The 16,667-nt window shown below is 38.3% G+C and overlaps 2 protein-coding genes and 1 long non-coding RNA gene across 4 annotated transcripts in view; 2 read left to right on the forward strand and 1 right to left on the reverse strand.

The window, feature by feature from the left end:
* Positions 1-115: 115 nt before the first annotated feature.
* LOC148804133 (zinc finger BED domain-containing protein DAYSLEEPER-like) lies at positions 116-724 on the forward strand. Its single transcript, XM_088899524.1, has one exon. It carries the CDS (start codon positions 116-118, stop codon positions 722-724), a length of 609 nt encoding a protein of 202 aa, XP_088755650.1.
* A 2,426-nt stretch (positions 725-3,150) lies between these two features.
* LOC148804134 (uncharacterized) lies at positions 3,151-11,200 on the forward strand. Its single transcript, XR_016080589.1, has 3 exons — positions 3,151-3,690; positions 7,090-10,731; positions 10,873-11,200. It is a non-coding gene; the product is annotated as an uncharacterized LOC148804134 (long non-coding RNA).
* Positions 11,201-13,360: 2,160 nt separating this feature from the next.
* Positions 13,361-16,667, reverse strand: part of LOC104596608 (PITH domain-containing protein At3g04780-like) — a 38,461-nt gene continuing 35,154 nt past the window's right edge. The window contains exon 8 of one of the 2 annotated variants that reach the window (XM_010257863.3): positions 13,361-13,747. In XM_010257863.3, the coding sequence (XP_010256165.1) occupies positions 13,699-13,747 (49 nt within the window). In that variant the 3' untranslated portion in view covers positions 13,361-13,698. The remainder of the gene's footprint in view (positions 13,748-16,667) is intronic. The other variant, XM_019197657.2, reaches the window with a different exon arrangement.

The raw sequence follows: 16,667 nt of genomic DNA on the forward strand, positions 1-16,667 counted from the left end.
TGGGACCAAGTATCCTACAACTAATCTTTATTTCCCTAAGATTTGTGAGATTAGGTTAGCATTAAGGCGGTGGCTTAATTGTGGGCATGATGTCATAAAATCAATGGCATAAAAAATGACATCCAAGTTTGACAAGTATTGGTGCGAGATTCATGGTATTATGGCTATAGCTACTGTCTTAGATCTTAGATACAAATTGACATTGTTGGAATATTACTATAAACTTTTCTATGGACAAACTGCATATTTGGATGAAATTAAAAAGGTCCAAGAAATTTGTGTTGACTTGGTTACTCAGTATCAATCAAGGTCTAGTGGTGGAAGCTATGAATTCAAATCTTCAATGGCTACAACTTCTCAGTCAGGGATTGCTACTCTTGATGAGTTGGATCACATGTGTGATTATGACTTGTATGTGGCTTTGAAGAATAATGTTGCATATGTTAAGTCCGAGTTAGATCATTATTCGGAAGAACATGTTATACCTAGAATGGTTGATTTTAACATATTGGAGTTGTGGAAGATAACCGGGATTAGGTATCCTACTTTGCAATTGATTGCTAAAGATGTCTTGGGCATTCCTGTATCCACTGTGGCTTCAGAATATGCTTTTAGTACTAATGAAAGATTTGTTAGTCCACATCATAGCAGGCTTCATCGAGATATATTGGAGGCATTAATGTGTGCACAAGATTGGTTGAGGGCTGAAATACAAGGTATTTAAGTATTTTAGTATAATTATTTAAGAAATTTATATAATTTATAGAATGCATGGCTAATTAAAGTGAATCATTTTTTTATCAGATTCTTGTTCCACTAATCATTTGGGATGTTGCACTTTTTTTTGAAGATATGGATTAAGATGAGGTAGATTTAAATTTGTGTTTTCTATGCTATCTTTATTTTTTTTTGTCACCTCTCTTTAAGTATATTAAATTTAATTAATAATGACTAAATAAAATTTATGATTTTATAATATTGTAGGACAAAGAATCATGTTGCGAAAATGCTTCAAGTTGAAGCGTAGTTTATGAAGAAAGTAAGATTACATGGAGCACTTGAGTTGATTAGTTTTGCATGGCTAATTAAAAGTACGCTTTTATATTTGTTGAGACTTGACTAAATGTGTTTATTTTTTAATTAGTTGATTAGTTTCGCATGGATTTATTGTTTCTTTTGACATTTAAATATTTATACATTCATTTTTTTTTTTCAATTTATTGTTATTTTGTTTGAGTTTAACACAAATTTAATATTGGAACATATGAATTCATTTCTTTTCTATGTAAATTCCTGTGTTTGAAAGTTATTGATAGACCCGAAATTCTGAATGCTAATTGGGACTTTCTAGTTCATATTCGGTGGTCCTCTCCTTTTGAACATAATCAAATTCCGTTTTGAAGAATCCTTTTAATAATTTAATATGCCAAAAGTTTAAGGTTTGAAAGTTATTGATAGACTCAAAACTGGTGTCTTGCTTTTAATGCAGGAGGGAGCAAGAATCCTTTTAATATGCCAAAATTTGTTTATGGAAGAACTTCAATCGGCTAAATTTAAGGTTTGGCGTGTTTTTGGAAAAAAAATTCAAATTATCTTGTCAAAATGAGTATTTGACCTTAGTAGATTAAATGATGTAATCTACTTTAACCTTAGTAGGTTATATACAGTAAGAGGTTTGGTGGGGAGTGGGGACCCCGCGGGGACGGGGATGGGGACAGTCTTGTCCCTGTTAGCAAGGACGGGGACAGGGATGGGGATAGGTTTTTTTTATGGGGTGGGGATGAAGATGAGGATGGGAAGTGGCTCCCCGTTCCCGCCCCGCCCCGTTGCCATTCCTAAGTCTGTTCATCCAACTCTAACAATCTGTTGTATGCAGAATTCCAGTCCAGACTCTGTAGACTTCAGCACCGACTACAACGTCATTGTGTAGAAGAAAATAAATTCAATCCAAATTCCAGCATCGTCACTATGTAGAAGAAAAAGAAGAACACATAAATCCAGTCGAGAGTTGAGACTCCAACGCCATCACCGTGAAGAAGAAAAAGAAGAGGAGGGGAAAAAACCGAAACATAGTTTGTAGGGTAAGCGCTAAAAGTATTATATATAGGGGTAATTTGGTAATTTTATTAATGGGGACCCCCCGCTAACGGGGATGAAACTTTCCCCATCCCCATTTCCGCAGGGGAAAAATCATCCCCATCCTTGCCCCATTTAGGACAGATTCCCACGGGGATCGGAGAAATGGAAAAAATTGCCTTCCCTAGGTTGGGCCAATTTGACTAATCCAAGCTATGTGATATTCGAAAAGAAAGGAGAAAAAAAATTCTCATACACCATAAAACCTCCTTTTGTGTTCTGTCTCTTCCCCAAAAAACTTTGAGAATCTATCTGGGTACAAAGGGATTTTTCTGTTCATAATCCATTGCCTCAACTGATTTCTCCTTTTTCTACACTCCAACCCCGTCCCCATTGTCCTAGAGCAGAAGTTAAAAAAGGAAAAAGAAAATCTACTGCTCCCTTGCACAAGTCCTTAATGATGTTAACAAATCCTCTTCAAATTAGTCTCTTGCAACAACATATGTACAACCTCCTTAACGATGTTAACAAATCCTCTTCAAATTAGTCTCTTGCAACAACATATGTACAACCTCCTTTAGTCTCTCGCAACAACATATGTACAACCTTCTTAAGATTTTCGAACCGTTGCTGATCTGGACAGTTGGATTATTTGGCCCTGGAATTATTTAGGCAATCAGTTCTAATTCACCCTTAACCTAGAGTCCTTTGCCAAAAATCGTTGACTTGATCAATAACCCACTGACCCAGGTGGTTGGACCATCGACCCATTCCACGATTTTTGATCATTTTTATTTTAACTAATAATTTATTTTTTAAGTTGGAACAGGCTATCCATTCAAACCAAACAGTTGAACCATTGACCCAAAAACCGATAGTCAAAGTGGATCCGATTCTGACTCAGTTTTTAAAACCTTGTTATAATTAGTAGATTTACTATTTTTTCTTTTAGGCCATGCTCGTTTTTCGTAAAGTGAAGGGGAAAAGTTTGGTCGATGGGATTCCAATTTACCTGTGTTTGAATTTTAAATTTATGTGGGACCTACGCTAAGTTTTATTTTCCCAGTATCAATTCCCCTGGTAAATGATACCCTTGCCAGTTGCCACACTCGGGTAAATTGGTTTTCCAAGTGGAGGGTAAAAAGATAAAAAGTAAAATCTCAAAATTACCCCCCACCAAATAAGAGTCTCTTCGACTTTTTTTCCCAGATCTCGGCTCTGCATTTCTCCCCTCACCTCTCAACTCTGCATTTCTTCTCCTCCATTCCAATTTTCTCCTCTCACCTCTCGGCTTTGCATTCCTACTCCTCCATTCCGTTTTTCTCCTCTCACCTCTCGGCTTTGCGTTTCTCCTCCTCAGTTTTGCTTCTCCAAAAATCACATTGCGTTTCTCATCTTCCACTCCATCATCTTGCTGCGTGTCGTTGGTTCTCTCAGTTGTTGTTCCGCTTAATCTAGTCATCGGCTGTTGGTTCTCTCAGTTGTTGTTCCACTTAATCTAGTCATCGGCTCCATCGTTGATTCTCCTCCATTGTTGATGCTTCATCCTCCTCCACTCTGTTGCCGACACCATTGAGCTGCTTGTTGCTCGCTGTTTTTTTCTCCATTGAAATAGTAAGAATCGGTGATGTACATAATGCATCTTTTTTATCCAATAATGCATCTTACTGGTCCTCTTTTATTACTATTTCATTTATTTCCTTTTTTATTTTGACTTTTATGTTTCCAGAATTCTTGGATCTGGTATTTTAGTTTAAGAAAACAATTCTTGTTTAGAAGATATGCTTGGTGAATCACTGTAAGTATTTGCATAAATTTTGAATTTCTAGACAACAATAGCATCTTGTGTCAAAACAAATCTGATTCTACTTCATGAATTCTCTCTTTGTCTATTAGAAAAAATATTTCAAATTTAATATTAATTTTCATATTTTGCAATTAAGGGTTTCTAACATATAAAAGGCAACTTTTGGAGTTTAATATCAATAAAAATAAAATATTTTAAAAAATTTAAAAAATAAGTTAACTTTTTAAAAATAATACTGTTCATCTTCTTCTTCTTGCCGTTTATTCACGAGAGCCGTCCGCCGCCCACCTCCGCCTCCGGCAACGTTGTCGGAAGTGGACGGAGGTAGAGGTGGCGGCGGCGGCGCTGATGGTCATTCCTTTGCCCGCCGCCACCGCCACCGCCACCTGTCTCCACCCATCTCCGGCAACGTTACTGGAGCTGGAGGCGGAGGTGGCGGCGTTGGACAGAGAAACCACCAGTGCCGTCGCCGCCACTACCGGAGGAGGAGGCGGAGGTGGGCGGCGGGTGGCAACGGACGGCAGTGGCAGGTGGTGGCAGGCGGCGGCCAATGGCGGTTTTGGTAAACAAATGGCAAGAAGAAGATGAACAGTATTTTTGTTCTTTATTAATATTATTTTAAAAAAGTTAACCTATTTTTGAAAATTTTTTAAATATGTTACTTTTATTGATATTAAACCCCAAAAATTGTCCTTGGATGCTATTACCCCATTCTTTAGCTACTGACTTTCTGCTAAGAAAGAAAGATTTTCACTGTTTTGTTTTGGTTTAGCATTTCTTAATGTTTTTATCAATTTCTCTGTTTATTTTGAATTTCTGTTCTTTTAATGCAATATTTTATTTTTAGTAAATTTCTCTATTTTTTCCAAGGTTCTATTTTTTGTTTGAAAATATTTTGTGATTTTTTATCAATTCCTGTGTTTTCTACAATTTCTGCTTTTTTTGTCTGAAATATATTTTTGGCTCGAATATACATTCTTTTTATTTTTATCAATTTCTGCTATTTTGGGCTGAAATATACATTCTTTTTATTTTTATCAATTTCTGCTATTTTGGGCTGAAATATACATTTATTATTTTTTATTAATTTCTGAATTTTTCTTTTTTTGGATGAAACATATGTTTTTCGAAACCTAGCAATGTTTTTATCAAATTCCTCCATGTTCATTGAAACCTAACAATATTGTTTGAACCATTAACCATGTATCTTTTTCAAATACCATGGCTGAATGCCTTCTTGTTCCACTCCTTTCCACATAAATTTTTATTAATGAAAATGCTGCTACGTACTTATAAGGAAAATGTAAAAATATCAGAAATCTCATCATAGAAATTCAAAAAGAAAATCAATGTGTTGATTTTATTATTGCTAAAAGTTTGAAAAAAATTCTAAAGATGAAAACTGGGTGAATTAGAGTATTAGTTACCAAAATTAATCAATGTGTATTTTCCCTCCTTCCCACCCACTCCCCCAAAAGAAAAAAATGAATATAAAAGTAAAGGAAAAAAATGTTATTGGTTTGGTTACAATATTCCTTGAAATTTTTCATGAGGTGATGTGCAGAGAGAGTGAAGGAAATATGCTAATTAGGAAATTTCAAGAGGAAAACATTAGCAGTCCTTGGAGGTGTAGATATCATATCAACTCTGCATGGTCTTTGAATGCAAAAGTGAATTCATCAATCAAAAGGATTGTAGATCCATTCACCTAACCTCTAACTGCCTAGCCTTCCAAGATTGATTTGGGTCTCAGTCTAATAATTAACATCTTGTAAGGCATCATGAGCAGCAAGCAGAGAATAGGTACGTTCAAGTCTTAAAGAGTCCAAATGAGACCCAACCCGAGAGACAAGAGTCCTCTGATGGCAAAACTCAGCTCAGGTTGCTCAGCAGAGTAGAGTAGAGTTGGGAGGTCAAAAGATCCTCCTCACCTTTTTCCCCTCCTTAAATATTCCATCAATGCCCAAATTTCAGTCCATAAGTCCTTGGATAACTTTAAGGATGTGTTTGTATGGTTGTTGTGGTCGTTTGGTTTTGGTCGAATAATCTTTGTTGGTGGGGGTGGGTGATAATTCGGTATTTTGATGCCTTAAGGGCATCATTTTAGGGGTATTTTAGACTTTAAATTGACTAATATATACTCATTTTTCGATTAAATTTAATGTTGTGACCTCTGAGGGTCCCTATTGCAAATTTTGGGTAAAAACTAGTAAATTTATAAAGTTTTCTGCAAATTTTGGGAAGCTAGTGAGAATTCTAGATGAGAGAGGGGGGTGCTTCTATGAAAAACTGAGCACAAGAGGGCGCCTCCTATCTGCTAAACCCAAAAAGGCGCCCCTCCTATTGTATTAGCATACTCCCTTCTCCTTAGCAAACCTTGGGGCACCTCCTCATTCATTCTTTTCACCTCTAACAAACCCTAGCTGTTCCTAACTGCTAAATCTTCACCTTCCACTCCTCCCTAACATCTAATCTCAACCATCCAAGCCTTAGCAACCTCTCATACCCTTAGATCTTCACCTTGCAATCTTCACCCTCCATTCTAGGGTGCCATCTCTTTAGCATTCTAACCCTAGGGTGCCCACCTAACTCCTAATCCTCACCATTCAGCCTTTAGCCACTAGATCTCATCCCTCTATTTCACTCTCTATCTCAGCCACTCACCCTAGGGCGCCACCCACTCCTTTTAATCTCCACCTTTCAGCCCTAAGCACTCAAATCTCCACCATTCAATCCTAGGAGCTTAAATCCCAGCCCTCCATACTTATAGGCGCCCTCTCCTTTTCACTCTAGTCGTAGGATTCCTCTAGTTTAATCCTAACCCTCCATTCCTAAACCCAAGGGGCGCCCATTTTCTGCATAAACCCACTAGCCACTCATCTCTTTCTCTCTAATCCTAGTTTTGGCCACCCTTCTCTATAAAAAGGACCCCAGGGGCCCTTAAGAAGGGGTTGGTTAACCCAGTTCACAAGGCCATGGCTTCTTGAGGGGTTCAAGGGTTACAGGAAGGAGGACGCCCACTTCTTGTCAGGAGGGGTTCCTGCAAATAGTTCGTCCAACCTGCAACTGCCACCACTAGAGTTGATCCACCATTTTTATTTTGTTTTATTTTCTTTCTTTTTGTTATTCAGTTTTTCTAGCAATTTAATTTCTGCAATTTTCGATTTTGGTTTGATTTAATTTCTGTTTTTCTTTGTCTTTTGCAGATCTAAATTCGCCCAGTTCAAGGTTAAGGTGTCTTGAGGGATTCGAGGGCTGAATGGAGGAGGAACGGCTTGCAGTTTGTCTTCCCAAAAAGCTACTGTCACTGGATCTGAATTTCAGCATATTTTTATTTATTTTCTTATTAATTTCAGTTTTATTTAATTTCTGAATTTTGTTTCTTGACTTTTTCAATTCTGAATATTTAATTTCAGCTTTAATAAATTTTATTTTCTTATTTTCTACAAATCCTAAATCTGTTTTATTTTTCTTATTTGTCTAGAACAAAAAAATAATTTTTAACCTTGCTTCCCTGAGGATTTGACCCTTTCCTCACCACTAAACTATGTTCTTTATTTAGTTTTGAGGATTGAAAAAATATAAATTATTAAACTGATGCTCTGGGTGTTTGACGACGCATCTCGGGCACACCAGTGGGCAGCTAGAAGAGTTAGATTTGTGTGCATGTAATTGCTAGTTGTTGGGTGTTATCTAATACTTGTTTTTTTTTTCTTTTTTCTTTTTAATTTGTAACCCTTTATTTCTGTAATATAATTTTCTTATTTTTTTAAAGATAAATGTTTGTAGACAACTACTCTAAAATATATATTTCTGTATTGCATCTGGATCTGTTAGAACCTAGAAACTATAAACTCTGTGGTAGACCTGTTCATGGGCCAGGCTCAGGCTGGGCTTTCACTCTGTATTAACAAATTTTTCTAAGGCCCGAGCCCAAGCCCGGCTCGACCATCGGACCTACAACTTGGGCCCGAGCCCGGTCGTCATAAAAAGCCCGAAGCCCGGGCCTGGGCCCGAGCTCGAAATTTAGCCCATGTGTTACTATTGCTGAAGTGGCTGAATAGAGAGAGAGAGAGAGAGAGAGAGAGAGAAATTATAAGGAAAAAAATGTATATATATTAAATTATAAATATATATTTTAATAAATATTATATTATTTATATATTTTATATAATAAATAAAATACATATTATGTATTTTATAAAATATATAATATTGAGTCTAGCCGGGCTGGGCTTTTTTGACAAATCCCGAGCTTGGCCCGAAACATAGTCGGGCTTACTGTATTAGGCCCGAGGTCAGGCCCGCGGGCCTAATTATATGACCAAGCCCGCCGGGGTGCGGGCCATCGGGCTACCCAGCCCATGAATAGGTCTACTCTGTGGTAAACCCAATTACCATTTTACCCTCTGTCCTTTGTTCATGTCTTGATTCTCCTGCATGTGACTAATGGAACCCAAAGCCTACCCCTCCCACTCTTTCCCTTTGTCTTCCTCTCTTTTCTTCTCTTTCCAACCCGTCCTGATTTGACAAACACTCTTCTACTGTATATGGTTCTGTGCTGTGAAACTTAATGATGGATGGTGCTATGGGCGCAAGTTGGGTGCTGGATTTGAAGAGTTTATACAGCATCAAGCTTGGGCCCAAATTTTAACAAATGCTCAACCTGAGCCTGCCCAAGTTGCACCCGTTGAGGGTGCATTGGGATGGGGTGAGGAATTGCTGTGGTTCTCAAGTCTGGTGGAGGAACAAATATTGTAGGGTTGATTATGGTTTATGGATTGGGAGATGGAGCAAGTGGATGGGTTTTATGCTGTACAGAATGACAGCATTCTGATCTTGAACATTTGAAATCAAGAGGCTTTCAGTTTTCCAACACGTGTTTTTTGTGTAGAGAAAAGGAAACATGAGACATCTGTTTATTCATTGCTCATGGACAGCTTTCATTTGGGGCATTGACATCCAGAAGCCAAGCCTGGTCAATCTCTTAGAAAGCTTCTCCAAGTGGCCTAAGATCTTGGGTGGGATAAAAGTGAAAATTCTTTGGAGCACTATACAGTTTGCAACTTGTTGAGGGCATTTGGAAAGAAAGAAACAGTTGCATTTTGAATATTAGTATCATCTAAGAAGGAAAGTGGTAGCTGAGATATGTTCCTGGTCCCTGGTTTGTCGTTGGTCATTATCTTATGCTGAGTTTAAGGTTATAAGTAGACTATATCTTGGAGAAAACCTATGGGCTACTTTTGGTTTGACTATGGGAGATGTATAAGTCAGATGTATCTGATGGATCATTTTGACTTATTCTTGTGGATGATTTGGTGAAAACTTTTCAAAATATTGCTCTACTTTTTGATTTAATGAAAATTTATTTTATATTACCATAAAAAACTGCAACTTAATGCTGAGAGTATCTCTCTCATTAGAATCAACCTGTAAAGGACAGGCAGGCTAGGGTTTGGATTCGACTGTAAAATTTCAAATTTTATGCTTTTTAGAAAATAGTGACTGATGGATTGGAGGGTGCGCTAGCGGTTGAATGTGGGAGAATCATGAAACAAACAAAGAACAGATGTCAGATGGTAATTGGGTTTACTGCAAAATTTATAGTTTATAGGTTTTAACTGATCCAACTCTTCTGTATTTTCAAAGGCACTTAGACTCTTGCTTAGGCTCTCTTCACTATAGGTGAAGCAACTCCATTAATGTTCTTGCTTTTGGCTCATGTGATGTTAATTCTACTAAGTACGGTCCCACTTTATTAAACTTTTCTGCTGTATTGGGTTCATTGCCAAAGACCTACATCTGTAAAGCTTATAGCCTTATACCTGTATGTGGTTGCCCATGGTTCTTACTCTAACCAATTTAAACAACTTATATGTTTTGGAGGCTTCCCCACTGTGGAATGTTAATAGTCATATACTTGTATTCATTACTTATTAAAAATTTTGTTTAATTTATGTATTATTTGCTTAGAACAGTTAACTTTAAGTTTTAATTCATTTATATAAATGGCCTTATTGTGCAAGAAATATAAGCTATGCTTTCTTAAATGGGTTTGTGATTGAAAATTTTAAAGACAAAGAAGAAAGGACTTTAAAGAGCCTGAAACTTTGGCTAGGAAGAACCTAAAGAAAGGGAAATGGAATGGGGTTTCTGTTCTTTATATTTTGGTTAATTCCTAAGGGATTTCAGTTTCTATTTTTATTTTTATAGTTCTATCTGTTTGTAGTTTTTCAGAAAGTTACTGAACTCTTAAATATGTAGTGTAGGCAAGGATTCTTAAGGATATGCTGGTCATATAGTTCTATCTTCTAACTCTTGTTGAACCAAGATGTTATTTATGAACATTTTAATCTTAAATGGAGAACTCATATATTTTTGTTGTCATTGAAGTCAAAAGAGAACCTATAGGACTGATTTTACTTGTTGAGGCAACAGCTTGTAGTTGTAATGATCCACCCTCTTAACAATTGTTTACTTCTTAGAGTACACGGGCTTGGATTATGGGCTTCACAAGCCAGCTGTTAAATTCCCTTGAGTAAGAGGCCGTTTGAAAACAGCTGATGTGACCGAATCTAATGATTTAGGGTTTGCAGCAAAGTTGCAAAATATGGGCTTCATGCCTATATTTAGATGTTTTCATGTGGATCTTCTGTTTGCAGCAAAGTTGCCTTTACCCAATCTGCAACAACAGCCTCAACAACATTCATTTGTCCCTGCCATACAGGAGTGCATTGATGCTATAACTGAACACCAAAGGTTTCATGCTCTAATGAAAGGAGAATGGGTTAAAGGTTTGTTACCACAGAGCAGTGTCCGAGCTGATTACACAGTGCAAAGGATCAGGGGTAAGTTTTCTTATATTTTACTCTTGCTTATAGGCCTAGGTTGAACCTTTTATTACAGTTGCTTCCATTTGGATGGGATAACTCATATAGCAGTCACTATAATCATGGCCTCATGGGTAATGCATTTGTGGAATCTCACAGAGCTTGCTGAAGGAACCTGCTTGAAGAATTATGAATATCTGGGGAGTGGGGAGGTTTATGACAAAGTGAACAAGAAATGGACTCTTGAGCTTCCAACAGATTCTCACTTGCTAGTATATCTTTTTTTATTTTGGTAGGATGAGTTGGGGGATCTCCGTTAATAACAATTCACTTCTTTCATTACAGGAAGTAGCAGAGAAACTTGTGTTGCATGTGCTTCGGGTCCTCACATTATTCTTCATTTGTTGTATATGCCCATTTGTGAATTTCATAACTTTGATTTTGAAGGTCAAAGGATTGGCATGATCTTAAGCATTGACATTTTAAACTCTCCTCTGCTATTTGTTATTTGTGAAAATTCAATGGTTCATTAAATAACCAAAACTAGTTTGATTTTCATAAAGAAAACCAAAAATTATGGCAGTCTTAAATGCCCAAAAATTGAGCCCAAAATAATGGCAGATGGTGTTTTCTTCTATTGTTCCAGAGGAAAAACTTGAATTAGGCTCAAATTGGGTTTAAAAGAAGTGGCAGCATGGTTTATTTCCAAAAATTTTAGGGGCATGTAAGACTTTGTGACATGGTTTTCAAATCCATGTCCAAAGTGTAAAATTGAAAAGAGATGAAAAAAATAACAATTTACCCAGGAAAGTGGGCGTTGCAAAAGAACATGAGAAAATAAGAAACTTCATTTACCTGCGTAAGTGCATTTGCCCAGGTAAATGTGTTTCCGAAAAAAGAACATGGCCTAAAGCAAGCATTTGTACTAGTAGTATGGGGGCAGCAACACACAAACAACTAAATCTCTAACCATGATAAGAACATTGAACATAAGAAAAAGAGAATAGGAAAAGTAAAAAGCTATTGGTTATATAACTTACAACTTGATTTTGAACAAAGCAATACAGATGTTATAGCGCGTTATGGAGGTTTTCTCAGAGGAATAGAATGGACGGGTAAATGGAAAGCATTTACTTGTTAGTTGTTTAGTCCGTAGTCGAAAATGTGTTACCCCAGAACCTGGAGGCCATATCTACAAAGAACTTGGTGGTTAGCTAGTGGAAAAGTAGTAGTAAATCTGACAGTTAAAGTGTGCACCTGTGTGGGATGCTCTTAGCCCTGGACGGCTGGGCTGGATCTAATCGAGCTGCTTGAAATTTTGGAGTTTTGGATGAAGATAAAACACTGGTAGTAAATGCATTTCAAAAAATTACATATGATGCATCTTAGAATAGGTACATATATAGAAATCATAGATTTCAGTTAAGGTCATAGACAACGGACAACCACAAAGTTCTCTCTCTCTCTGCAATTCAATTCTACGGAGATAAGTCATGAAACAATGATACGTCACACGAAGCGGACATAACCAGATCCGAGCTCAATCTTATGGGAGATTCGGAGTCGAAGCAAGCAAATCTGATATTTTAGATTTGATCGAACTAAGACAGATTCAGTAAGTATATATAATATTCACAAAATCAACTAAAAATGCACTCTCAATCCATGAGTGTAGTATATAAATAAAAATTTGCAAAGTGGTATAAATTATAACTTTAACTAATATAATTAATAAACCATGAGGCTCAGCTCAGATTAGTGCTTAAGGTTAGAAATACAGGTGAGTTTCACGAGACTCAAGGTTAGAGCTAGAAAAACAGTAAAGTATCCAAACTAATTTTACAAATAAATCTATAAAAATCCTTTTGATGGGATAGATTCCCCCGCCACCCCACCCTAACCAACCCTTCGGTGAGATTTAAAATTAAATCAAAGCAAACCATTTGAACTTATTCGTGGTTTGAAAGGGTGATTTTGTTTCATAACCATATATCTCCTTATGATTTGAACCATCGTAGACATCATGTTATATATAATTGTGGTTAACTGATTGTGTTCTAAATCAAACAGAATTACAAGCATTATTCTATTTGTGGTTATTTTTTGGACTCAACACATTGTAAACTTTTGTGGCTCACATGTATAATTCAACCTTAATCATATGGCTATTTGTTTATTATATGTTAACAATAATATAATACAATATGTGAAAAAGTATATATAATTACTTACTTTGACATGTATATTTTGCATTTTATACAATATTAGAATATGGCCCAAGATGCACAATATCTTAAACAGAAAACTAAAAGCATATTCTTAAATTGTTAAATAACATGCTTTTATGTGATGATTGATATCATATCTCTTAGATTATATTTATATATCCATAGATTCCATACCTCTAAAATTTGCTTCTTTCAAGCAAAATCAATTTGTTTTTGCCTCTCCAAACAAAGTCATTATTTTCCTACTTTATTATGTGATGATTTAAAAGACACACAACAAAAAACATTGATGTTGTAGCTCACCCCCTAAATTGATTATGCATTAATATCACAAACAGAAGGGAATTCACATTTTTATGCGGCCTCTTTTGCTTCTCGTGCTTCTGGATCCAGCGCTTAGTATATGGTACCGTAAAATCTCAGGCATAAATGTGAGAATGCAGATTCAAGCCCAAAATGACTACTTTGTACAAAAAAATGCAAAGGTTAGCTCCATATCCAATAATCCTCCCAGTTCATTTCCCATTGTTAGGTTAAGAAGTTTCAATAAACCTGATGGTAACGCCAGATTCCATTTCCTTCTGAGACTCGAAGAGTGATAGGTAGAGGCAGAGCCACATTGAAGCTATCACTTCACACCATGGATGAATCTGTCTCAGCTTGCAAATTTAATCTTATTACTTAAAGATCAACAAAGAGAGAGAATAAAAATAAATAACCAATATTATGAACATTCTCTCTCTCTCTCTCTGTTTTGTCAATGATCCTCAATTTTCTTCAACGCTTTCATATCCGTTGTTTCCACCCTACGATACAACAAAATAAACACAGGTCAAGATAAATTTATCTACAACAGCAAAAAAAAGGTGATTCATGTGTTGTAACTGGGTACAAGGGAGCTTGGATCTGCTGACCACAAAACACTGGCCACATCCTCTACACAAGACACTACAGCTGCACGTCAGGAACATCTTCCCATGAATGTCAACATAAAATACAAGAAACTGTCCGGCTGTAGGCTCTTGTAGCCAGCGTTTTGTGGTCAGCAGATCTCGATTAGCTCCAAGGACAAAAGTACCAAAAGTCAATAAAAGTAACAAAAATAACACTGTTAGCAGTCTTAAAGAATAAAAAGTACAAAATACTGGATGGATAAAATACACTTTCACTTACAAAATGATATTCATACAGATGTTCATTGTGTCAAAATATCTCACTTCCCTAAAATTCAGTAACTTCATGTTGCAAGTTCTCAATATTAATTTATTTGTGATTTTTGATATTTCTCAAAATATTTTTTTGGCAGATATTTCTCAAAATATTGACCTATGGAAAACATATCCAATATTTTGCCAAAATTAACATTTAAATAGACAATCTTGTGGAAGAACGCAAGCAAGTTTCGCAAATTGCAGATCATTCCAAATATTAATTCTTTAACCCTACTCTTTCTTAAGGGCTACTTGATAATGGCTGAAGTAGCTGAACTAAATAACTTATTGATTTGTCTTTTAGTGGATAAAATAATTAAATAATAAAATGTTCAAGGGTATGGTAATTGATGTAACGCGATCCGGTCACTCCTAGCTGGCACTCACGTGGCTCCTAGAAGGTACCTGAGATGAGGAAGAAGAAGAATCCCCGGGGAGTTTACCCGGTGGGGATACTCTGATGCCTAAGTTAGTACTATGTAGGGGAAGCAAGAAGGAGACGAAGGCTAAGAGTGTAGATAGCGCGTTCTCACTATACTTTAGAGATTAGAGGTCTCAAGAAGAAGTTTCTCTTCTGCCCTGAGGGCTTTTATAGGGACATTTACGTCAGGTTGGGCATAACCGCCACTGGGCTCCTGCCACAGCCGTTACCTGCCAGGGCTGCACAGGTGGCCGTTGTGGCGTACGTCTCGCCCGGGTGAGTGACACGTCTCCGGAGTGATAGGCACACCCTTGCCTGCTGTGAGACGTGGATGCAGACTGCTGAAAGGACTGGGACTGCGCCGTCAGTAAGGGGTACAGCGCAGTCTGACCGGTACGGTCTGTCAGTCGGAAGCTTCCTGGGGCGTGCTCGTGCGGCTCATTCGCGAGCTATTCTGTAGCGAACTTGGAACACTCCGGGGTTACCCTTAGTAGAATTGGCCCTGGGGATGGCTTGTCTGCTTGGGAGCTCGAACGAGCTAATGACTTTAGCTCACGAGCTAAAATTGCCTCGGAGTATCTCTTCAAAGGTAGCTCGGGGAGCTCGGGGTTTGCGTCGCGGCGAACTCCTTTCGCGAGCTACAATGTAGTGAGCTGCTTTGTAGGCCCGTCACTTGGTCGTACCAGGCTACAACGCTGAGCTATCGCTCGTGCTGAGTCAGTGTCCATGTGTCGCCGTTTCATAGGTGGGGTCAAATCACCCTCCATCAATTGCCCCCCACTCCTTGGGCTAAGAGCACTACCTTAGCGCGGGGAGTTTATGAAGCGCGATGGACTGATTTGACCGAAATTCAAACTTGATTGACTGCCCACATTAAATGCATTTGCAGGAATCAAGAGATTTTCTGACTCCGGATTCCGAAAACGTGCTGAGGTGGCTTTTAACTCCGAACGTCGTGCGGCCGCGATTACCTTAATTACGGAAGACGTGCTGCCAGTCACCTTTGGTTTTCAGAAGGCGTGCAGTCAGGGCGCCTACAGGCCATTGGATTTGCCTTGATCCGGACCGTCAGCTTGGAAGGGTGGAGATACTGACTCCCCAGAGGATGAGGAGGCGGATCCCTGAGGCGGTGTTTCTCTAGGCTTCTGGTGGCTTCCGGGTGCCGTAAACCCGGTCTTTCACAAGTCTTTGGTTGGGCGGTTGTGCCCTGTGATAGTCAGACTTTCCCGAGCTGTTTAGCTCGGTTATTGCATTGTTATTTTTCTCTTTTTTTTTTTTAAATGATAATGAAAGTTCTTCCTTTCTTCTTCCAAGTATGATGGGCTCTTTGTATCTTTGCTAAGGCGATCTCGATACCCAAGCTATTAGAGCTATATACCCGAAGTAAGGCATCTCTATGGTGCACGACAAATCGATTACCACGTGTGCCCGAACTATGTGCTCGTCGGTTATTCTTTACTTCGATCATCATACTAGAACAAGCTATGTTTGGTGGGGTTTAAGCCCGAGCTGCTTACACTCCTCACTTGAACAAGCTATCATGGAGACGACTGGGTCTGACTGCGCTGAGATCGTGTTAGCTCGGCATTTTTGCCCTTAGGCTCTGGGAGTGACTTATAGTCTACTTTTGAAGTTCGCTCGTGCCTCAAAGGTGATCGGGTCTTAGTGCGCCGAGATCGTGTTAGCTCGGCATTTCGGCCCTTAGGCTTTGGGAGTGGCTCATGGCCTACTCAGTTGTTACAGATAGTATTGTCTTAAATTGACAATATTCCATGCCCGAGGTACTTGTTTCCCTTCGAGGGTCTTGAGCTCATTCGTTCCTTCCCCGATGACTCGTTTTACTCGGTAAGGTCCTCCCCAGTTAGACCCAAGCTTGCCAGCGCCGGGCTCAGGTACCATAACCTTTCGAAGAACCAGGTCGCCGACGCGGAGGTTCCGCTTCTTGACCCTAGCATTATAGTACTGAGCTACTCTCTACTGGTAGGCTGCAGTCCTGATGTACGCGAGGTCCCTAAATTCGTCGAGTAGATCGAGGTTGGTACGTAGCTCATCTTCGTTTGTCTGATCACTGTATGCTTCTAGTCACAGTGTAGG

Source organism: Nelumbo nucifera, chromosome 1 (assembly GCF_055504915.1).
Source record: "Nelumbo nucifera cultivar China Antique chromosome 1, China Antique-T2T, whole genome shotgun sequence".
Lineage (NCBI taxonomy): Eukaryota > Viridiplantae > Streptophyta > Magnoliopsida > Proteales > Nelumbonaceae > Nelumbo > Nelumbo nucifera.